The sequence below is a fragment of the Parasteatoda tepidariorum genome, chromosome 5, assembly GCF_043381705.1.
Source record: "Parasteatoda tepidariorum isolate YZ-2023 chromosome 5, CAS_Ptep_4.0, whole genome shotgun sequence".
NCBI classification, from domain to species: domain Eukaryota; kingdom Metazoa; phylum Arthropoda; class Arachnida; order Araneae; family Theridiidae; genus Parasteatoda; species Parasteatoda tepidariorum.
This window is the reverse complement of record NC_092208.1, coordinates 6,016,441-6,041,998: the sequence shown is the minus strand read 5'-3', so window position 1 is coordinate 6,041,998 and position 25,558 is coordinate 6,016,441. Positions and strand designations below refer to the sequence as shown.

Here is a 25,558-nt window from a genome sequence, read left to right as displayed (position 1 = left end):
ATATATAATTAGAAATAAAGAATAATATTGATATTCCTTAATCCTAATAAAATCATAATGTTTAAAACTCAAAGAAAATTTATTTTTCTAAACAAAAATTTTCCAATATTCAGTAAACTTCAAAACACTACATTTTTCTTATTATATAAAATTTTATAAACTTTAAATTTTTTTTAAAGCTTTTCAACACAGTTATGAAAATTATGAGATTCTACAAAAATTGTACACATGTATTAAAGCTTATCAACTTTTAATCTTAACTAAAATATTTCTCAGGATTGTTTCTTTATAAAAAAATTTAGAAGTAGTAACAGCAAAATTTCAAAGATTTTTTTTTCAATGAGAGTTTCATTCATTGATATTTTAAATCTCTGTTTAATGAAACAATAAATTTGAATTACTGTTGAAATTCTACAAAATTAGTTATAGATGATTGAATGGTACTGAATTTAATGCATTAGATGAAGCATGATATTATATATTAAAATTGGTCATTATAAAATATCCTGCATATTTAGTCACATTATTTAAGTGGAGTGAGATGGGTACAGTTAATTGAAGGTTTTACTGTACTTCCAAACATTTTCAATACATTCATACACTAATTTAATGCAAAATAATCCAGAGAAAAAGATACCTTTGAAAAATTGGATGACATAACTGTTGGCATTTCTTGAGCAAGACATTGAAGAACAGTAATATAGCCTACTATATGCTGACCTGAAAATAGTGTAGAAGATTGTTTTAAAAATTTGATTTCCAAAAATACTTAGCTAAACAAATTTATTTGAATTTTCTTACTGGCATAAATCGATATACGATTACACANTTAAACCATGGTTTAAACTGTCAAAAACTGTCACATGTCAAAAACCTGCCAACCCTGTCTGTTCCACAGTTAAATGGTCCTTAATCAAGGTTGGTCGCTCTTAGGGGTAACCTCCATTGACTTAAAAATATTATCGAGGATACACGATTTTTTGCAAACGATTTTATTTTTAGTAAGTGTCATTTTCATAAAGAAATGCCATTTGTGTTGGCATCTTGAAAACTGTATTGATGATTAAACTTAATGTCCATAAAAATGACCCCTTATTATGAGTAAAAATGAATTTAAGAATTATGAATGATAGAAATATTTTAAATAAACAATTAACCTTTTTTTTAAAGTTTGTATTTAATTTTAAGTCAGAAAAATTAGCTTTAACAAAGTGAGAAGAAGTATATTTGCTTAAAATGCTAGGTTATTAATATAAGCTGTTAGTTTATAAGTTATTTTATAACTTAAAAACCTTTCAACTTAATGAAACATTGAATCTGAGATAAAAATTGCGATTTTCTTCTAACATTAAAATTTTATGCTTCCTAGCAAGACAATATATCAATTTTTATGAGAAATTTCCAACTGTAACCAGATAACTTCAGCAATTTCTTAACACTTTGTAAATTTACAATACAAAAAAAGAATTACAATTTTTCCTCAAAAACCCTGTAAAAATAAAATGCAATTATGATTCAAAGTAAGTTAATCTTGATGCTATAACATCGTCAAATTTCATGCCAACTGAGGTTATTACATGACATTGCTGTTTTCATGTTTACTATTATAGAAGTTCATATTTACCTTTTAATCCATCTTGAACTAGTCCATTTAAACAAAATTCATGAAAGATTTGAAGAGTCTGAGGAGTGCAACGATTATAAGTCTTTACAATATGCTTATAAACACCTTTCTTCAGCAATGAGCATGGATAACCTAAATTAAAGATAGCAAAATTTAAAAACACCTGATTCAATTTGATAAAATTAAACTCATGTGCAGACATACAGAAGGGCAGAAATACATTTATCACTGTATAATTGTTATTTTAATTGATATAAAGAAATAGAAAGCATCTCGGTCAAATGATAAAATGAATTAAAAGTTTCTCAATTAAAGGATAAAAAAATAATTAAAAACTTGAAAAATTATGCATGTAATGAAATGTACAGATAAATTGTATATTGCATTATGTAAAAAACTATAATTAAAAAAATACAAGTATAACACAAAACTATGATCATGTGTAATGTGTGCCTGAAAACTTTGTGTGAGTAGACTTAGGAAATAAAAAATAATAATTTAATGTAATAATAACAAATGCAATAATAATAAAATAGTAACAATGAATAAACAAAACTGTGCCTTCAATGAAGTGTTATAATTTTATCCCTTTTTATTCTTTCAAGGAGACATTATTGATTCCATAATTAAAATTAGTACATTATGATGATAATTCAAGGTGTAGATCAAAATTTTTCATCAGAAAATAAGCACTTAAAAGATATTTTTAAGTATTTAAAATATTTATAAATACACACACATACATATATATTGTAAGATTTAAGATATTCAAGTACAGAAATAAAAATTTAATCTCTAGTTTCTTGACTTCATTTTTTACCATAATAACATTTCATGAGCAATTTCAAATGTATTTAATATAGCGTGGCATACTTTACTTTTTATCCAAATTACAATAAGTTAAACTTTAATTTAAAAAAGTTATTGGGAATATTTTTTTAGATTTGAACAAAAAATATTTATCAATATATATATTCAGCAAAAAACATTTAGAAGATTAATACTTTTGATCACACTGAATTGTTTAAAATGCTTAGAGAATTTACCAAATTAAGGAAAACCTTAATAAATTCATATTCTAAACTAAAAACCACTATTAAATTTTCATTTATATTTGTAATTCTAAATGCTTAACAAATTATAATTTTTTTAAAAAATAATTTTGATATAAAAATACAAATGAGTATTAAAGCTAAATATTTTTGTCGGAAGTTCGTACATGGTCCCTATATTCATAATAATTAAAAGCTCTAGTCATCATCTTTAAATTAGAAAATTGAATTTTTAATCAAATGATAAAGAGTTTTTAGTTTGAAATGTCAAATCTGAATCACATAAGACTTCAAAGTGCAATTGCTTAATGTTAAAATAGTGAAAAGCCGATCAATTAGTTTTTTTTTTTAATTTTGCCTTTAAAAATTGTTGAAGGCTTTTTTTTCTTCATAAAAACTGAAAAGTACAGAAAATTTTAATAACAAATGCAATAAAATGAGACTACAATTAAAATCTTAAAAATTTTTAATACTATCCATGGACAGTCCCTCAGAAACAAACTACAAAGATTAAAATAACTAAATTAATTAGTATCTTTATTAAATCAAATGATTAAAAGAGACAAAAATTTGAAAGTGATGAAGTTCAAGACCCACATTAAAATGATGAAGTGAATGAGCTCCACGTCAAATTTTAAAACTACAAATTGATCTATAAATAGAGCATTGCAAATTGAACATATTGATCTATAAATTACATATTGATCTAGAAAGTACATATTGATCTATAAATAGGGTANCCAAGACCCACATTAAAATGATGAAGTGAATGAGCTCCACGTCAAATTTTAAAACTACACATTGATCTATAAATTGAGCATTGCATATTGAACATATTGATCGATAAATTACATATTGATCTAGAAAGTACATATTGATCTATAAATAGGGTACATATTGATCTATAAATAGAGCAACACAATAACTTCATCATCATGACTGTTAAGAAGACTATGGCCTTTACGAGTGAAGAAATGAACAAGAAACTTTAATTATTTATTAAATTTTTTCTCTTACTATTGGGGTAAAAAATGTGGTAATTTTTTTCGTATTTCTTGGCGACATTTGAGATGGCAAAGAAAAATTAAGCACATTTTACAAATACTCAATGAAAAAAGCACTTTTAAGCACTCAAAAAAAATAAGCACCTTTAAGCACTTTTCAAAAATGTGGCGTATCCCTTAAGAAACTAAATTAAAGGAAATTATACACTTAGGAAATTCACAGAAGACTATTAAGAGAAGTCTAGCTCTTTTACAAAAGAATGTAAAATGTGAAGAAAAAAAAATTAGACAGGACATTGCAAAGCACAAAATTTTAAGACAAACCTAGAGTAAACTCTTGAAAAATAAATGATAAAGATAATAAATAAATAAAATATACAGAAAAAATATTTAAAAAATAGCAAATAATCAAAATAAACTTATCTGCATTAAATTAAAAAATTTACATCAAAAGATAAAAATGCAGGACATTCTCTTCTGTTTGTGGAAAAGGAATATTTCAATACAAATTTAAAGCGATCATGAAATTCAAAACAAAATCAAAAAGATGAAAAAAAAACTTGATTTAGCAATCAAGAAATGTACTGAATAACAATATTCATGATTAAATGTTGCTTACTGTTGCTGAATAGTAGAAAATTCACAACTATATAATAATAGTTTACAAGATTTTTTCAAACTTTTAACAAAAGGCCTGCCAATAGATCAACTGAACAGAAAAATATAACAATTGAAAAATGATCAAATTATCTTTCAATGATGGAATGTAAGTAACAAAATTTTACTTAAAATGAGATTTTGCTATTACATAAACATATAGCTATTACAGTCGGAGCTGTTTATCTCCAATCTCATGGGATAAGTGAAAAATTTGAGATAGAGGTTTCGAGTTATACAGATACTTTAAAAAAAATTATATTTAATTAAGAAATTCTATTAAAAGAGCTTTTACTGCTTTTAGAAGAAAAATAGTGGCATTTCTGTTAATTCATTACACTACATACATTTATTAATATAAAAAAATTTTAACGGGCATTTAACGCTTAAAATAATTTTTTAAAGATATCTTTGCTTCGATTATTCTTTTAAGATTAGAAAGGGTAGCAAACCCCTCATAGCCAACATTTTCCTGGGATTCAAGAATAGTTTGTAGGAGTTCTACAGTTTTTTGTATTCCTTTCTAGTTAAAGAAGTGCAGGGATAGTGATCAAAATTCCAAGAAATATCACCAACCTGTTCATTCCTGCTTCCTGTGGGTTCACAAAATTCATCTTTGTCTGCAAGTTCTACTGATAAAGAAAGTTTTGCCGTTTGTGCTCTATTATTGAAAATTCGAGAAACGGGGGCTTTGAAAAAAAAAATCGACATAAACAGGGAAAACAATGATTTTAGACAGTAAATGTAGGGAATTTTAGAAATTTTGAGACTTCAAGGTTTCCGAGATAAAGAGATTCGAGATCAACAGATTCAACTGTATTATTAAAAAAAAGAGAGAGATTCAAGCAGCCAAAACTGATTACAGAAAACTCAATTTAATAGAAAAACTTATGGCTTCAAAAAAAATTTATTAGTGAATGATCCAATTAATAACCAACTTCGAAAACTGTAAATTGCTTGTACCATAACACAATATTTACCAACTCGTGGGTTAAAGATTTTATTTGATTAATTTTATACATTTTAAAGATAGTATGTAAAAAATTTTCAACAGTGAGGGTGTTTTTCAACAACTGGAATGAAATGATAAAACTTAAATAAAAGAGAGAAAATCACAAAAAAGGGGAGTCACAGCTGAGGAAGAATCTTGGAAAAACATAGTTATTAATGTAAAATACTACCAGCAGGTTTTGAAGTCCAAGCAGCAGCGTCAATGGCAATATCTAGTTTGACATTGAAAAATGTAGCTAAATCCTTGAGCCAAAGTAAAGGAGAATTCGGAAGCAAAACCTCTAGAGTAGCTAAATGATTCTTAACATCATCTTCAGAAATCTATGAAAAGAAAAAAATATACTTTATTCAATATTTCTGAGCACTTGAAACGAAGGTTTATATCAATTCTAAAAGTGCTTAATACGATAAATAGCCGTTTAAACTTCAATAGAAAAAACAACGATAACAGTGGGCAAAACAGCAAACACCCTGAATAACTTTTAATAAAATGAACAGATTTTAATTTATTAAGAATCAATCTTACCCACTTTTAGAACGCAAGTGAATTACGCAAATAATATTTTAAACAACAAAATCAGATGCAAAAAACAAAGAAGTCACTTTTTTTTTTAATTTTCAAGAGCTAATTGATAGATTACTTTTAAATTTTTGTCATTTGAATCACACATTTAAATATTTAACTTTTCCGGCAGTTATTGCTATTGATTTCCACATAATTTTTAAAATCCAATATTTTTACAGCAACTGAATCTCGAAGCGAGTCTGATTCGTGAGATGCCACTGGCGATTTCCTTTTGGAAGTTACTGCTAAGTATATAGTAAAATAATGTAAAAATGTTTACACTTAAAAACTCAGATTTGTGTGCTCATAATTAAAACTTTATAAGAATGTGCAAAAATTTTTTGATTTTCTTCATTAGTACTGAAGATATGACAGAAGAAAAAGTAAAACAAACATTAAGTGGTAAAACTTTTGTGGGTTAAACTATTGAGATCACATTTTCTAGATTGCTTTTACATTACTCCTACTTATTTCAAGGGTCCAGAATCAGTCGTAAAAAAGTATGTTTTTTTCTTCTCATTTTGTAATTTAAAATATTGCCTGCACTATAGTATCTATAAACGCTTCAAACCATTTATGATCAAATAATAGTATGCGAAAATCTGATCATTATATCAAAAGTTATTGTAAGTGCTGGGATTCAAACATACTGCAGTACTGGCAATGGCACGATCTGTTGAGGAAGAGAAGTATTTTTGCCATCAATAGATATTTTACCTTAAAAAAATAAATTAATTTTTTTTAAAAATTTCGTTAACATATACGGGTAAACAGGAGATAGCTGTAAAATACAGGAGTCTTCGTAAAAGACAGGAGACTTGGCAGATATGTTAATAAAGATTACCTACTAATAATAATCTTCTTGCTAATCGTTAACAAACTTAAAGACAAATATAATTTATGCATTATTATTAATGTTAACAACTGTAAGATAAAATTTAGTAATCTGAATTAAATTTCTAATTTAAAAGGAAATAAGTCTAATTTCAAAGGTGCTAGAAAAATTTTATGAATTCTTAATCTGGATCAATGAATCTGCAGGTAATTCATATTTAAACTATGTATAGGTTTGCTAGTTTACTTTTAAAAAATCTATAGATAATTTTAAATTTAAAAATACAACAACAAATTTAAGATTTTTAAATAGTATTTCCCTTACACTAGAACACAAATCTTCTAAAGAAGTCTTGGCTGCAGGAGCTTTTTTATCCACCTTTTTCTTATGAGGTCCACTTTTTTCTTTACTTTTAGCTGGTTCATTACTTTTTTGTTGTTTTGGAGGTTGTTCCTTCTTTTCTTTCTCCAAAAAGGCATTGAAAACAGTCTTACTTTCTGATATTGGACCTATATTTTTTAAGAACATTAAAAATACATTTTAAGAATAGATAGTTTAGTTTCAAAACTGAATTTAAACTAATTCTAATGTAAACACATGAGATTGGAATAAAAAATTAATGACTTTTTCTAAAGTAAGAAACGAGAGTTAATTGGCTAATCTAAGAAAGGTTAATAATTAGACAATCTGAGAAATACTAATCAATTTTATTTTTATATCTTATAACTGTCGTTGAACAGCCGACCCAGTATTTGGATTTACGACTACTAATGTTCAACTCTATAGCCTTATAACTTTGAATTGAACCCAATCCAGAAGACAAGGGAACTCCTGGATCAAGTATTGAGAGAAATTTTGCCTTCATGGAGGACTTTTTGATGGAACTAACCCGTAGTGTTACATGAAGAGCAAAACCTCCCACGGTTAGCCAGACAACAAAGGGACTCTAACTCATGATCCATCTACGACTGAGGATATCTTACATCAAGAGTAGCTTTGATAAAATTATTAATTTTATTTTTATTAAAGCTACTTTTTCAATAAATCAGATGTTATCTATTTTTAAAAAAATCTATTAATTTAATTTGACAGTTTACACAACTTAACTAAATTAAAACAAATTTATAAACGATTAAAGATTAGTTCAATACTACATACTTATATAGTAAGCAATCAACACATAATAGCATACTCATTTTAAACATCAAAAACTGCTTAAGTAAATTTTCTATTAATGCTATTCACGAAGTTTTATTTTCTTAAATGTAATTATTATTTTTGCAATTAAAAATGTATTTTAGTACTAAACAATGAACAATATAAATTTATTAAAAAAAATCTTATACATTTTTGTAACCTCAAATTAGATAAATAATACAGTTTTTTAATACAGTTGAATTTGCATGCAATGAAAAAGAAAGAACAACCACAATTCTCTGGGTGAATTAAAAAGTTATTCAAATCATAATTTGCTAAAATTATCAAAATTAAAAACTATATGAACAAAACTTTACTAGAAAACATTTAAAAATGGGTTCATTTTATTGTGCTTTAGTAACTTTGGGGAATAAAATGTGCTACCTTTATACAGGGGGCGTATCCAAATCTTTTAACAAAAAATAAGCTCCCTTTAAGTACTTTTTAAGCACTCAAAAAATAATTTTAAGTGCTATATACATTAACAAAATGCAAAAGAATTTCCGAAAAATGTACATAATCATAAAAAAATAACAAATTTCTGAAGAAAAAAAAAATTTTTTTTTTTTAATTATATTTGATATATAAAAAGATGAAGAAGTTTTTCGGTTTTATATCAGACTATGGAAAATATAGCCTGAAATCGAGCATATCTTTCAAAAAGCAGCAGAGAGTGCAAGAATCTCACCAAACGCAGCTAAGTATACGCACATGCGGATTCGGAGGTACTTCATTAAACATGTAAAATGATTGTCGCTTTTATAGGCTACATACTGACAGTACATCAAAATAGATTGTGTTTGAATGAATTGTAAAAATTTTGAATAGAACAATGTGAAAATCACACTTTTGCATAATACGTGGCAAAAATCGACACAGTAAAGAAAAAAAGTATTTCCAAATATGGGCAATTAAGCACTTTTTATCAACACACAATGAAAAAAAAAGCACCTTTAAGGGCTTTTTAAAAAAACGGAAATTTAAAATAAGCACCAATAAGCACTTTTTAAAAATGCTACGCTCCATGCTAGATTTATGAGCCATTTTTTGGATATTTCTCAAAGTAATGGCGCTAAATATATTATCTCTATCGCTCCTGATGGTGAAAGTAACAATTTCATTGCGAAGCCTTACACTATGTTCATGTTTTATCCTTTCCAAAGAATTTAATTATTTTACTTGTTATCAAGGTTGTCCATTGAATAGCTAATTAAACATATGATTTACAATTGATCGTAACAAAAAATACAAGCAGGCACATAAGCAACAGAGAAACAAGCTTGTGTCTTCTGGTCGTATATATTCTGAGTCATTATACAATAACAAACAATTTTTATTTCATTGGTTGCCCTGTGATTAAATGCATACATGGCAAATCTTCAAATAATACACACAGTTCATAAAATAAACGATGCTGTTAAATGCTTTCAAAAGGAATTTAATCTTCTTGGACGAAGATAAATATTTTTATAACACTTTATTTAAGTATTTTTCCAGAAGATAATGCAAAATTTCTCTTTAAAATTGAGCAATATTCAAATGAAAGTAATTTTATAGGCATTTTGATAATAAACTTATTCCTAAAAAAGTTGGCAGTCAAGTTGTTGGAGGGCTGCAAGAAACTCAGGATATAACATGCAGTCAACTTCATGATTTAATGCATTAATTTTTACTAGATTAAAATCCGTTTGTGACTTTAGTGAATATAGTTATTGTGAACAGGTACTGATAAGGAAATATACCCAAAAATTTCTTCCTTGAACCTGAGATCTTATTAAATCAGGGCTCCTAAAACCATAATAATATTACAAACACTTCCAAAATGCAAAAATGACCGCATTTAAATATGTTGCCTTATTATTAAAACGAATATGCACCATATCCAAGATTCCATTATAGATTTATTGTATCTAATAATTAATAAAGAATATTTATTACAAATTCCAAAGAAACGGTTGCTATATTTCTTATATTGTACACATTTGTAGATAGCAATCAATATACTAAAGAGTATTTTAAAGGAAACTTGTTGACTTGTGACCGATTTACCTGCTGTAACAAAAGTGGAAACTCCATTTGATTTTTCTTCTTTTTTAACTTCTTTCTTAGTATTTTTAGGTTTCTTAGCTTTTCCACCAACTACTTCCCATTGTCCTCCAGCCATAGTACTCAAACAAAATAATCAAATTAGTTCAATCAAATACAAATTATAATTCAATTATAATTAGCACTTTCCTCTTCTGTCATTCTACGGACACGACAACCAAACAGATGAACTTTAGGTTTCATTCGGTAGATCATTCTGTTTAAACTTACTCAATTGAATAATTCGATAGAAATGTTAAAGGACTGGTGAAGTATTGCTGATACTGACTGGTGAAAATTTTTACTTTACGAAATAGAACTGATAAAACTCGTGTAAACTATACAACACAAGGTGATATTTCGTACACGTCTAAAAAAAAATATTAAAACAACACCCATGAAAGGTTGCCAGACGTAATAAAAAAAACTATTAATATTTAATAAAATCAAGTTTAAAAAAAAGAAAATTTTCAAAATAATTCACTACATTTAGAATTGAAAAGGATGACATTAATTTGTTGAAAAACTTAAGAGTGATTAGAAATGTGCAGCGCAGCTACGTCAAAGCCACACCATTCAATTCCAATGATAGTTAAAAATTGAGAAAATTAACTGTAACTGGTCCCTTCTTGAAAATCATTTGATAAATAAAAGGCAATTTAATTGTCCTTAAAATTTTTAATCACTTCAAAAATGTATCTCAACTAGTGAGATCCACATTATGTTTTAAATTTTATTCTCTTAAATCTACTTATAATCCTCATATAATATAAAATGGCTGAAGGATACAAGAAAGAACAAGTTCGTGATGAAAGCAAACCTGAGGAACTTTCACCTCTCTCCTTACGTAATAATGAAGATGTAACTAATTGGTCTTACTATCATAATCATGCTAATGAATTCTCATTAGATCTTTCATACTTGAATTTGGATGGAATAACTCTTCATCAAAATTTCGAAATATTCAAAAAACCTGAAGAAAGAGATAAAGATGAAAAGAGAGAAGTACATTTTATGTACATTCAACACAATAGACTGGATTTTATTCCCGAAAATATCTACAAATTTAAAAATTTACGACACATTGACTTGAGTAATAATTATCTATCGGAAATAAATGAAGCTATATTCGAATTAAAACACCTGAATATATTAATCGCTCGGAACAATTTTCTTGGTGATTATTCCTTACCAAAGAAACTAGGTTCTCTACCTCATCTAGAAGAATTGAATTTGAGTGGAAACCAATTTAAAACGATACCTCCAGAAATTATAGACATTCAAAGCTTGAAATCATTATACATGGGTAGTAATCAGTTAGAAGATTTGCCTAGAGATATCTGGAAGCTTGAAAAGTAATGTTGCTCTTTATTTCTTCATTCCTATGTAAAGTACGTTCATATTTTTAGTTTCTTCTCTAAGATAAATTCAGTGATTTGTAATTATATTGGACATTTAATTTAAACGCATTGTATTGGTTAAAAACTGAGGCTTTTTTTATTTATCAATTATTTTTTTCTTTTTTTATATAAGGAATGAAGTTGAAAAAATGTAAACTTAAAATACCTTTTTTTACTTTATTTACAATATTCTAAATTATCAAAATTATTTATTGTTAATTAATGCATGATGAATAATCTTATTTTGATTGCACTATTTTTTATTTTCTTTTTGTAGTACTTCTCTTAATTTGTAAATAAGATATATTATTTATATTTTTACCAATACATGAATTTGATGCATAAAATAAAATATGTTAATTTAAAATTTGATGAATCATATTCAAATGCTTAATGTCTTTTTCAACAGGGTTAAATAATTTAAATTTACTTTCTTTTTGATAAAGAATTTTCTTTTTCTTATCATTGATTAATAAAAGTTTTTTTTAAAAAATATTGTTGAATATAAAATATACAAGGCTAAGAAATTTTGAGTTAGTGTACATTTTATATTGTTAATGTTAATATACTCTTAGTATATTGCTGCATTAATAGGTTTGAATTGGCAAGATTTCATTAATGAATTGTTTTAATTTTAAGCACTTGTGGAAGGCATTTTAAATATCTTATATTTTTAGACTTTTCAGAATGCTATAAAGAAGAAAATGAAAGTTTAATGCCTTATATATATATATATATTAATCNGATAATTTTAACCTTTTTGTAAAAGTTTAATGCCTTATATATATATATATATATAAAGAAAAAGAATGTTACAAAATCTAGGATTTAAAATTTTTACCTATTCTTAATTTTAAAGCAAAATCTTCAAAACCACACTTTATTTTGTATTTTTTGAATCTTCAAACTTTATGCAATAGTAAAAAGAAATTACTCTGATGTTTAAAAAGGAAAGCTGCATTAAAATTAAATTTAGTGTTTTCCTTTTTTTTTAAAATAAATCTATGAGGTAAGTTATTCCATCTGAAATTATTTGTCTGATTGGTATTAAAATAAGTGTTTGTGTAAAGTAATACAAATTATTTTGTCATTTTAAAATTAAAGATTTGTTGAATTCTTTCATTTTTATCATGAACTCTGGATTTTATTGATTTTTATCTCATAGTTATCAGTATGNACTTTATGCAATAGTAAAAAGAAATACTCTGATGTTTAAAAAAGAAAGCTACATTAAAATTAAATTTAGTGTTTTCCTTTTTTTAAAAAATAAATCTATGAGGTAAGTTATTCCATCTGAAATTATTTGTCTGATTGGTATTAAAATAAGTGTTTGTGTAAAGTAATACAAATTATTTTGTCATTTTAAAATTAAAGATTTGTTGAATTCTTTCATTTTTATCATGAACTCTGGATTTTATTGATTTTTATCTCATAGTTATCAGTATGGCTCTTTTAGTCTTCCTTGCATACCTTCGATTTTAATTTTCATATTAATGTTTGTTTCTGTTTATTTTTCATAATTTTTGTAATTACTTTGAAGAAATTTTAAAAGTACCTCAGCGGAAAAGAGAAAGCGTGAAATAAATTTTAAGAATATTTAAATTTTTTTTTTTGTAGAATGTACTTATACTTTTCAGAAATTAAACACTAACAACTTTGGTGCCTTAAAGACTCTGTGGCAGAATCACAGCAACATTGGCTCTTTTAGCAGAAAGAATTTTTATTTGGAAGCCAAAATATTTTGTTTTCTTTTCTGTGAAATTTTTTGAAAGATTTTTGTTCTTCATGACATTACTTTCAAAATATGCAAATTTGTAGTTAAAGAATTAGTAAATCAATGTAATATATTTGTCACTCTATTTTTTTTTAATTTTATTTTTTTTGCATATTCTGTATTTACGTATTTAAGCATATTCTGTATTAACTTTCCACTGGGCATTCCAGTGATAAAATGATTTCTCTTGGATAAGTATGCAAATATTATAGTTAGTTCTTATTTTAATTATCTATTTATTTTTTGGTATAAAATAGGTATAAATTGCATCACTCCTTAAAACTAAATATAACTTTACGCTTTGATAATGTTTGCAAGCATTATTATTAGCATTATTTTTCTTAATTTTTGAATTACTAAAAAGGATCAATATGAAGATAACTGATGCAAGTAAATAGATAATACCATGTAATTTTATTATAGGTACATAAATATAGATAGATATTTAGTATATTTATTAAAGCGTATATAAATACTTAAGTACATAAAATAATTAAAAATACATAAAATATTTGGTATATGAAAGCATTTAAAATATGCACTGAAATATATACTAAATAATTGCTCAATTTACTTTGAAACTTAGGAAAACAAAGTATGAATTAAGTTACTTTGCATTTCTTATTCGTGCATTTGAAGTACAATTTTCCATCTGATGTCTTTGCCTCTCCCTTTTTGCTGTTGTATGTCCAATAGGATCGTATTCACTGCAGCAGCAGAGGTTGATTTTTTCATTTGCCGTCTACTCGATCTAACTGACCTTTTTTTTTCAAATATGCTACGACAATCTCACTTCGAACATACTTTATTGAAATATGCTCCTTACTCTCTTTTTTTTTTTTTTTTAAGAATTTTATACAAAATGTAAGCATTCACTACCTGCATGTCTATCATTCTTGTAAATAAACGCCAATTCCATTTTTGCCCCTTATTGATTTAGTGTGTGCAATTGTAATTGATTTATTGTCATTCCATCCGAATCCTGTTCATCAACCTCGGGAAGAATTGAAATGATAACTGCCTAAATTTGTTTGAGAACAAATATTCCTGAGCTATTGTAAGGAATCCCATCTGATTGTAAGAAATTTACGGGATNTGTACTCGCGTATGATTTCTTATTGCGGCACAGGTACTCTTTCCTTTTGCACCTTACACCACCACATTGTTTGCCCCCACAGAATTTGTTTATCCGAAATTTGTTGCAAATGTAATTGATTTATTGTCATTCCATCCGAATCCTGTTCATCAACCTCAGGAGGAATTGAAATGATAACTGCCTAAATTTGTTCGAGAACAAATATTCCTGAGCTATTGTAAGGAATCCCATCTGATTGTAAGAAATTTACGGGATATAGTATTGCATTGAATTGTTAAAGAAAAATACGAAGATTTGAAAAACACTTGCTAGGTGAAATAATTTACTAAAATAAAGGAAATAATATTTAAAAATGTCTGCTAATTCTATGTTTCACTTACTCTATCAAAATACAAACACGTATGCATAGTTAAATGAATAAAAACAAATTCTGGAAAATTCTTCAAAATTTGTCTGAAATTTCCAGTGTCCTCAATTGAGGACAGTTAAATGTAATGTTATATAAATAGAAAAGAAGCAGTAAAAAATTAATTTAGATTTATATGTTGAAATATACTCTTAAGAGAAAAACTGTAATAAATAAAATAATCTGCCTTTATTTTACTTGATATGACTGAATTAAAAGAAGAGGCTTGTGTGAGGCTAGAAAAATCACAAGATGGTGATTCAAATAACAAACCAAATATTGCAGCATATTTAATAAAAATATTGCGGATGTGTTCATAGTGCTGCCAACTATCTTCCCAGAAGAGAAAAATAGTTTTTAAAATAAAAATTTTACATAATGTTTTATTGACTGTCCTCAATTGAGGACAGTGAGCCTTAATGGATTAATATTTTACTTGATGCTCGAAACTTGCACTAATTCCACCATGCATATATATATTGTATTTTGATCATTTTTTAGCTATCATTGCTATGACTGGTTTTTTAAAATCTCTATCTTTTATTGCTAATATTCTCATGCCTTGGTTACGCATATTCTCAGTTTGTAATATTATTACAACGCTCCGTTTGTGCCAACATCATCGTAAATCCATGCAGAGTTTAGTTGCTTTTTTAATCAGTTTAAAGATTGTATTGAGCAAACAAATTTTAATACATTCATTTAACTTAACTTTCATTTAATTTTTTTGTACACAATCATTAAACTTTTTATTCAGTCTTTTTAATTGTTTTGATTATGTTTAGGTTGGAAATTCTGTATCTAGGAGGAAATAGTCTTAAAGATATTCCAGCAGAAATGGGTCGTCTTCATCATTTAAGATCTCTTGTTTTATGTGAAAATCAACTGCAGAGCCTTCCATCAACTATATCATGTTTGAGACGGTTACGATCTCTTTCCTTGCATAAAAACCAACTTACCACATTACCTCCTGAAATTGTTACACTAAAAGGACTGGTTGAAGTAATAATTAATGCTAATTATTATTTATTTGGATTTGCTTATAAAGTATTGAAAAACTCTAATTATTAATGGAACTCAGAGTTGGCATGGTCTGAATAGGTTAATCCACGGTTTAAACCAAAAAATGTTTAAAAAAATAATGGTTAATTTTTGAACAAGAAACAAAATGAAGACAAGTTTTTGCTTTATTAAAATAAATGTTTTATAATTTTTAATTTCGCATAATTTATCCTTATACAAAAGCATAATTTAGCAGTATTTTATGGATAAGGTTTTCAGTTTTGTTATCCAATAAGTTGTGCAGCTTCAAATGTTATTAATCTTTTCCTATTATATTATTTTTCTTTTAATAATTTAAAGTAAATAGTATAAAAAGTAACAAATATTTATTAATATATGTAATTATTATGTGTACATTGTTTACACATATAATCTTTTTACTAATGTTCAAAGTTTTAGACACTTTAAGACAGTTTTAGTCAGTTTAAGACAGTAAAACCTGCATGTTCTGTCCAAACCCAGTTTAGGACATCCAAAATGCCGACCCTGATTGGAACCTGATTCAATCCCAATATAATATTATTCTAGAGTTGTGATTTCTACTTTTTCAAATTTTTTTAAGTATTATTTTTCCGTTACATGTCTGAAAATGTTGACTCATGCTATTAAAATCGTGAAATAAAACTTTAAAATATTACACAGATTAAAATCTGCAATTGGCAATTATGATTTTTCTGTATGACTTGGTAGGAAATCTTTATTAATTTAAGTAAATTTATTTGTTTTGTCATTTTAGTTAAAGGTTTCTATGATCAGTTTTACTGTTTAATTCAATCATATATATATATAATATTTTATGTATTGATAATTTTAACCTTTTTGTAAGTGTTTCGTAATTTTAACCTTTTTGTACATTCTTTTGCTGAAAGTTGGTACTTTTCATTCTGTAAACCAAGGAGTAAAAGTTCTCCATATATTTTGACGAACTTTCGTCTTTTTATTAATCAAGGGCTGATTAAGATAAAGCAAGAAATTTTCCAAAACTAATAGCTAAATTAAATTAAGGAAGATAGGTAAATCGAGATTCAGCAGAATCATTTTTTGCAATAACAAAGAAATCATCAATAGAATTTTTTTTTTTTAAATCTCGAATTGTGTGTAGAGTTTAAGTAAACTGGTATTAGCTTAGGTAAAATAATTTTTTTTTATGTAAAAATTTTAATTTAAATGTTGAATGAGTGAAAAAATACCTCAAGCTTCTGTTTTATTTTAATAGTTTTTGATTTCAGAATCTTAACAACCTTCACTTCGGATTTAAGCAAATAATATATTATGTAATAAATTAACTATGCTCAAAATAGTTTTTTAAAGTATCATTCTTTTATTTTAAATTTTTTCTTTTATTTATTTTATTTGTTGTAATCTTATGCATACTTGTAATCCAGTTAAAATTCTATTTGAAGACTTAGATAATTTTAAAAGGAAATAAGCAAAGTTTGCTTTTCCTAATGCTAAAGTTTGATGTTTACAAAAATGTTACTTTTATTTTAACCATATTTTCTTATGTTTTTTGTGAATTTGTTCATACCTTTTATCTAATTCAAGGTTGTTGTACTAGCTTTGAAATTCTGTAACCACTCTTTAATCTTTTTTTCTTTTTTCCCTGCCGTCAAAGGAACAAAAAATCTGCCGATTCAAACAGTTTTTTTGTATTTTTTTTGTCCTTTTAAAACCTATAATATTTTTAATTGATTTATGAAAAAAAAAAGATTAAATAGAAAAAAAATTAAATTACTACTACTATTGAAACTAAAGTTGGGAATTAACTTGACTGACTTGATTAACTTATGTTTAATAGAAATCACATTATATAAAATTATGCTCATTTAAATATTTCTCTCAATTAGGTTATTATTAATTAAAATTAGTCAAAGCAATTAACTGATTGTATAAAATAAAATAAAAAAAATATACTTCAGTGGTTATGTCATTCGGGTCAGTTATGGAATAGAGCATGGTGAAAAAAAGGTTTATTAAATAAAAAAACGAGTAATTTTTTTCTTTTTTTAAATAAGTTTTTTTATTTTATGTTGAAATAGCTAGGATAAAAACCCCATGGCAGAATTTTGGGATATTTTTGCAGAAAGATTTTTCATTTGGAAAGGGGAAAATTTTGGTTTTCCTTTCTGCATAATTTTTCTAAAAAAAGTTTTTATTTTTATTTTTTAAAGAATCCTATTTGAGTTATTCCTGATCTTTATTTTGAGAGTTCTGCTCAGATTTTCTGATTTGTAATTTATTTAAGAATTTTAATTTATCATCGTTTAATTTTTTTACGGATTTTAATTTGTGTAATGATTTACAAAATTCGAGATTGTATTTTTCCACCTACAAAATGCGAGCATATTGCCTATAATATTTGAATTTAAGAAAAAATATTACTTTTGCAATTTAAAATTTTTTGTACATTTTTATTCTTATACTTTCTTCTGAAAATACAACATTTCTGTTACTTTAAATTAGTAATTGTTATAATTGAAAGAATCTTAAGGAGAAATATATATTAATGCCAGGCTTGTTGCAGAAAGCCTGAAGAAATTCTGCCACAAGGGATGAAAAGATTGCTTAGTAATTAAATAATCAAATGTTTCTGTTTGCGAAAAGTGCATATTTCTTTCATGTATCATATTTAAAAAGAAATATGCTATAAAAATCTAGTTAAAGTGTAGACTTTTTATATTCTAAGTCTCCCTACTAAGCTGTTATCTTTCATAAATTTAATTCATGTGACTGCAATTTATTTATTTATTTTAGTTCTAATTGGTGATATTTTTTCTTCCAGTTAAGCCTAAGAGACAATCCACTTGTGGTGAGGTTTGTCCAAGAAATGACCAATGATCCTCCTTCTTTACAAGAACTAGCCGCCAGGAGTATAAAATTATTTAAAGTTCCTTACAAAGACAGAGAGTTGCCTCGTAGTTTGGCTCTTTATTTGAAAAGTGCTTGTAGGTGTGTTAATCCTAAATGTGGTGGTATGTATTTCAAATTAATCATTCTTTAATAAACTCAGAATTTTGAAATTGATTTATAGAATAAGCAAATTTCTCGCGGTAATCATTTTTTAATGTGAGAAAAGAAAAAAATATGATTCTCGCTTTCTTGCGCTATAGTGAAAACACTGTATAAACTCAAATAAAAAAGAATAGTCTATAATGCTCGCAGAATAAATGTGTAAAATAACTACATATATACCTATTTTAATGAGTAATATAAATTTGAACTAAGTATTTTAATTAAAGAAAATTTATAGGGTTTAAGCAAGAACCAAAAATTTAAAATAAACTATTATAATGCATATTAAGATTCAATATTTTGTAAAGTGAAATTCAAATTTTTTTTATTGTTCAAAAAAAAAAAAAAAAAAAAAAAAAAAAAAAANAAAAAAAAAAAAAGAATTATATTATCGAAGCTTTATCCCATTAAAATTTACACAATTGTTATTACATCTTTATTTTATCACAAGTCAAACATCATAACCCACTGGCGGTTTAGCAAAAATTGGGAGAATGTGTGTGTGTTTCTCCCCTATCTACCATTTCCTATATAATAACTTGGAAAAACTTGTTTTGCTATGCGGAGAAGACTAGGTTAAAATACGACTTTTTACATGCCGAACCGTCGTTTGGTTAATAAGTTAATTAATGGCAAGGTAGTAAATAGGTTTTTTCTATGAATAAAAAATCATGACAAATTTTAAATTATAACAAATTAATGAAAAGAAAATTTGCTGTGATAGTTTTTATTGCCAAGTATTTTAAAGTCTGGAATAGTTGTTGAAATCTTCAATATAACGTTATCTTCGGCATCCAAGCTGTATTTTGTTTTTGCTGTAGCACACAAAGATCTTTCACTAAAGTATCATTCACAAGTTGTTCTCTTTCTTTTGTATGAAATTCGGTGATGTTGCTGTCTTGAAAAAGGTTTTAAATTCAAGATCCATTTTTATTTATTTATTTATTTTTTTTTTGAACTGAAAAATATTAAATAAAAATTTTTTGCAGATCTGATTGATTTACATTTTTATCAAGATTATTGTTATAGTCTGCTAAACTAATTTACAAATGAGGAAAGTATTCAATACTTGCAATCTGATTTTGATCAAAATTTCAATTTGAGTGGTGTCCATTTTAATTTGTACCATGAAAATAATAATACTTGTCCCTTGCTGCGATGTGTTAAGCTCATTGAAAGTGGTAGGAATGTCTTACTGAATCGAAACTGTGTCATTTAATTTTCGTGCCAATTGAGGTACGTGTTCGGACCAGAAAATTCTTTAATCTTTTAATTTGTAAAATCTTGCCAACATTTTGCCATGAAATAACCAAAAAAAAACTTAGTACGCAACAGTAGTGTTTTAAACTTTCCATACTTTCAGTAATAAATTGAAAAGTCTTTGATTTAATGGCCTTGATTTGATAAAATTTATAATTTTATGCTCACATATGAATCTTTCAAAAAACCTAAAGAATTTTTTTTTTAAATTCTGTCAAATAAGTGAGCACCTAAGCCAAAGAATTTAGACTAATATGTGACCTAATTCATCTTGATTAATATATTTGAAGCAAGTAGCTTCTACAGAATTTAATATTTTATTTTATCTATAAAATAATTATTTTATAGATAAAAATTATTATTAAAATTTTACTAACATTGTATTTTTTTGTTCTATCAGTTTTTTAAGAAAATAATAGCAACTACACTGATAGCATTATGCAAAAACTATGTTTTATGAGCTAAAAAATTACACCAGAAGATTACTGTGTGTGTTATCATATATGATTTAATAGTTTTTACAAGAAAAGCATTGCATTATATAAATTGCTCATTTAACTTGTTTCTACTTATAACAAATTCTAACATTCATTTCCAATTTTTGTACAAATTGAAGAGCTAACCAAAATTTTATTATAAATCAACTCTCCTCTTGGATTATGGCATTATATAATTTGTTTGGCTTCATTTAATTTAAAAAAAATTGTCAAAATTGTGTACTGTATCAGAGATGATTGTGCTCCGGAAAAAAATCCAGATTTCCGGATGTTTCGCTACCGGTGACCCGGAAATCCAAGGTCTAGAAGTCTCAAGAAATCGTCGATCACATTTATGTATAAAAATTCTTGTATATTTTATTTAAAAATGTTAGAACTAGGATTTATACTTGGCATCTCTTTCATTTGTAAATATTTGTTTATAGTAGAATAATAAATTAAATTACAGACAAATGTAAACTTATACATTTAAATTATACGGCATATAATTTATTCAGTATTTCATGTTTTGAAAATATCAATGATTCAAATTTATAAAGAAATTTTTTTGAGATGCGTCATTACGGATTTTACTCAGGATTTTTCAGTTGGGCCCACAATCACCCCTGCTGCATAGTAAATGAATTACAAGAAGAATTTTTTCCACTTATAGTTAATCCTGCCGAATTCCGCTTGTAGTTAATCCTGCTTATAATGAATTCTGCTTATAGTTAATCCTGCGGAATTCCGCTTGTAGTTAATCCTGCTTATAGTGAATTCTGCTTATAGTTAATCCTGCTGAATTCCGCTTATAGTTAATCCTGCTTACAGTTAATCCTACTAACTATTTTCTCCATTATTTGCATACTATTGAATTATAACTTTGCAAGTGTTTTACAGTATTATTTCTTTTTAGGTGTGTACTTTGATGCTAGAGTTGAACACATAAAATTTGTTGATTTTTGTGGCAAGTACAGACTGCCATTGTTACAATATTTATGCTCTCCTATGTGCAGCACATCTTCCAATTCCAGTGGTCAGAGCGACACTAATAGCTCAGATGATGACAGCGATATCCCAGAAAGCAGATTACGAAGAGTTCTACTCGGTTAAAATAAAAATCTCTCAATTTTTTTGGTGACATTTTGTTTATTAGGTACAGTTAGAGTTGACAAAGTGTAGTTTATTACAGCAGGGCTGATTGTGCTCCGGAAAAAATCAGGATTTCCAGATTTTTCGCTTGCAGTGATCCGGAAGTTTCCAGAGATCGAAGGTCCTGATGTTTAAAAAAATCATTGATCACAGAAGTTTCCGGAAATCAAGATTTCAACGGTGGAACTTGACCACTGCTTATTTTATTTGTTTGTAAGGGAGAGCCAGATACTTTGTAAGCTTATATTCATGATTAATATTCATTTTTTTATCAGTAAATAGTTGTGTTATGATCATAAACTTAAGAAAGACTTATTTGTAAATTTTAATTACTTCTCCAGGTCATCATAGGTATGTGTAAAAGTTTAAATATATTTTAAGTAAACTAAGAAATATTGAGAAAAAGGAAGAAAAAAACTTTTTACTTTTTTTTTTTCAAATTTTTCAATTAGAAAAAAAATTTTTTTTTTTAAAAGACAGTTTTTTTTTTTTTTNTTTTTTTTAACTCAAGAAATTTTCCGGAATTTTGACTTGGGCTCACAATCACCCCTGTTACAGCATCCAATTACTTTTAAGTCATAATTGCTGTGCTTTTAGCTCTGGTCTCTATATCTCTATTAAAGCATTAAATAAAATTTTGGTTAATGAGGATAAAATTTTTATCCTGTTTTTTTATTTTTTATTATTATTATTATTTAAGGGTGTGTAGCATTTTTAAAAAGTGCTTAATGGTGCTTACTTTTTATTTACTTTTATTAAAAGCCTTTGAAGGTGCTTATTTAATTTGGGGTTTGAAAAAGTGCTTAATTTTCTATCTTTGAAAAAGATTTTTTGGCTTTTTTTTGTTGCAGTATTGATTGTCGTTCTAAATTACAAAAGATGCGCGATTTTCACAATTTTCTCTACAATGTTTATCAGAAACTAGTTATTTTATCATGATTATGTTCAGTTTTTTAATTTTATTGATTTTATGTTTATAAATTAAGAACTTTAAACGCTAGAATTATAATTTTTTTTTTTTTGCTGCACAGATCCTAATTATGAAAAATTTTTTTCTTTGGAAAGTGCTAAAAAATATTTTTGAGTGCTTAAAAAGTACTCAAAAATTGCTTATTTTTTGTGGAAAAATCTGGCTACGCACCCTGTATTTATTTTTTCTATTTAAAATTCTTGTTTTTCCTGAAATTTTTTTAATAGAAATTAATTTTATGCTCTATATAGTTCATTGTTGCATATAATTTGATTGTTTGTGTAAGTACCCTTCAAAAATATATATAGATATATCTTTATAGTTTAGATTTTAACATCTAAGCTGCTAAAATTCTGATTGCACATTGTTACTTGCAATCGTGGTTCAATATTAATAGTATATAAAATTGAAATTGTGATTGTTAACTATTATTACCTGTAATCAGTTACATTTTGTTCAACTCTGGCTACTGAAATGAAAACACTTTAGGGGAGGCTAAGTTTTAATAGTCTAGTTTAATAATCTGTTTACCCTAAAATCATCTTACAGATTATGCAGTTATTTTTAAAGAATTTATTTTCTATGATTAGAATGTTTTTTTTTTTTTTCGTACTAAAATATATATATATATTTTTTTTAAAGTACATTTTTGAGAAAATAGTTACTTATGTTGTGGAATAATTTCAAGCTTAGACTATAACAATGACTATATTGAGAGGGATAAAAACTTTTAGTCAAAAATAATTTTTCCCCAATATAAAATACAGCAAATAATGTTAAATAAAATATTGAATAGAATATTAATGATATTAATAGGAGTATACAAAGATCTGAAATTATTTTCATTTATTTACCTTGAAAAAAATTTTTAAATTGTATCATGCATCATCGTGTTATAGACTGAAAATTTCGATGAATTGATTCTTACTTACAATTAAAATTATTTTTTTGAACCTTTCATTATATATAATGTGTTTATCATTCTTATATATTTAGCATTTTGTTATTATGAAGTTTATTTTGTTAGTTATATATTTTTATGAAATAGTTCAAATATATTTTTTTCGTTGTATTTTTACATTAAAATAGTCTAAAATGCTTTTCTCTTTTTTTTTATTTCTGTATTGATAGTGTAAATTACTTGTAATTCTTCTAACTCGAATGTGCAATATTTTGAGTCTTGTAACAATATGTTTTTGTTAAACATGCGACTACATCTCTTGTAAAATCAAAATTAGATTGACATGTGTTTTTACATTAGGAATTTCTAATAAAACAAAATATCTTACTAATTTCTATTTTTTACTAATTTTACGAGCGCTTTATTAATTTTCCCTATATTTCTTGACAATTTTAATTTTGGGTATTTAGGTTAGATAACCAAACTTTTTTATCACTTTGATTAGTTAATAGAACATTATCCTGTTGAAGAACTCTTTCATGGCAATTCACCTATACAAAAGTGATTTTACTGTGTGTCTTTAAAGGGAACTCATCCAGACTAAAAGTCTGGGACTGTCTGCTGCGATGGTTACAAACGAGAGCACATTTCCAATGGAGGAAAGAAGGTGTCGATTGGTTTACTCACGACGGCCTACGCTAAGATTAAAACAAAACTATTCACCCCACACCCCTATTCACAGTGGCTTTTCCTCGTATCTATAGTACCTGCCAGGACATGAGACTGGTGTCTGGAGGAGTTCTCCTGAAAGCCGAAATATAGCAGGGGCGTTGTACTTCGGGGGTATCCCGGAATTCAGGGTTTTTCGTATCATTCTTCCGGGTTAAAAAACTAGAAGCAGAAAATGCTAGTTTTGCACAAATATCGCAAAATTCGGCATATTTCAAGACCATTGGTTCACAGACTTCGTGAATCAAAAACTTACATTAATAAATTTTGATGTTCACATGCATTCTTCAACCAATTACGTCCTGCGTTATTCTTCTGCCAATTAGATTGTTTTGGTTTGGCTGATTTTTGCCATTTTGAATATTTGGAACATTGCCGGAATCTGCTAATATGGCTAATCTTATTCACATGATGTTAATATTAAGCATCGATTTTTGTATTTACTTGATTTAAAAGATTACGCTTTGTTATTTGTATTCAGGCGATTTAAAAACCTGACATCATGACTTGAATTCACACGTTTTCAAAACCAAATATAAAGATTTGTACTCGTGCAAGTTTAAAATCTAATGCCGCTTTTTGTATTCACACGTTTTAAAAATCCTATTTTGCAATTGGTATTCACACGTTTTTAATTTCAAACATCGAATTTTGAATTTCTGTAAGTGATTTAAAAACTATGCATCGCAATTCGTATTCAGGAGATCTGAAAATTATGCACGGGGAATCGTATTTAAATTATTCAAAAAGTCAATATCACAATTTGTTTTTAGAGTCTAATATTGCAATTCTTGTGTAAGAAGCAAATTTTTTCTTGAATTAGTTGCTCCAAAGTTGTGATATATTTTGCATTAGTGGGTATATTAATTATAAATGCAAAGAAAGTATGTTAAATATGAAGCCTATAGATTGATTTTTCGCACATAAAATTTTCAAGGTTTTTCACATTTTCCACAATTTCCCCTGCTATAGGTAAACCTAGTGTGAACCCTGAGATACAAATTCTGAATTTTTTTTTTTTTCTTCAAAATATCGAAATGCAAACAAATTATGGTAGGATTATGCAATAAGCAAGTAATCCTGCAATAATTTGTTTATATTTTGTTACATTTTATTCAGCATTTTCATCTTCATGGTTTACTCTTGATATTAACCAAAAAAAAATTTTTATTAAACTTTTAAATATCAATGGAAGTAAAACAGAATTTTACAGTGAAAATTTTATTTCCCGGTATTGCATTTTCTTAATCAGAAAATTAATTATAGACGAAGTTTCTATAGAATTGTGTT

General features: G+C 26.5%; 2 protein-coding genes across 2 annotated transcripts in view; one reads left to right on the top strand and one right to left on the bottom strand.

The window, feature by feature from the left end:
• The window catches only part of LOC107440627 (Transmembrane protein 214), a 32,042-nt gene extending 21,615 nt beyond the window's left edge, over positions 1-10,427 (bottom strand). The window contains exons 1-5 of the mRNA XM_043054168.2: positions 9,995-10,427; positions 7,073-7,257; positions 5,519-5,669; positions 1,625-1,756; positions 638-720 (exon numbers count right to left, since the gene is read on the bottom strand). Of these exons, the coding sequence (XP_042910102.1) occupies positions 638-720; positions 1,625-1,756; positions 5,519-5,669; positions 7,073-7,257; positions 9,995-10,109 (666 nt within the window). The 5' untranslated portion in view covers positions 10,110-10,427. The remainder of the gene's footprint in view (positions 1-637; positions 721-1,624; positions 1,757-5,518; positions 5,670-7,072; positions 7,258-9,994) is intronic.
• Positions 10,428-10,647: 220 nt separating this feature from the next.
• LOC107440717 (leucine-rich repeat-containing protein 58) lies at positions 10,648-23,930 on the top strand. Its single transcript, XM_016053745.4, has 4 exons — positions 10,648-11,385; positions 15,492-15,708; positions 18,551-18,740; positions 21,433-23,930. Exons 1-4 carry the CDS (start codon positions 10,805-10,807, stop codon positions 21,627-21,629), a joined length of 1,185 nt encoding a protein of 394 aa, XP_015909231.1. The 5' UTR covers positions 10,648-10,804; the 3' UTR covers positions 21,630-23,930.
• The last annotated feature ends 1,628 nt before the right edge of the window (positions 23,931-25,558 follow it).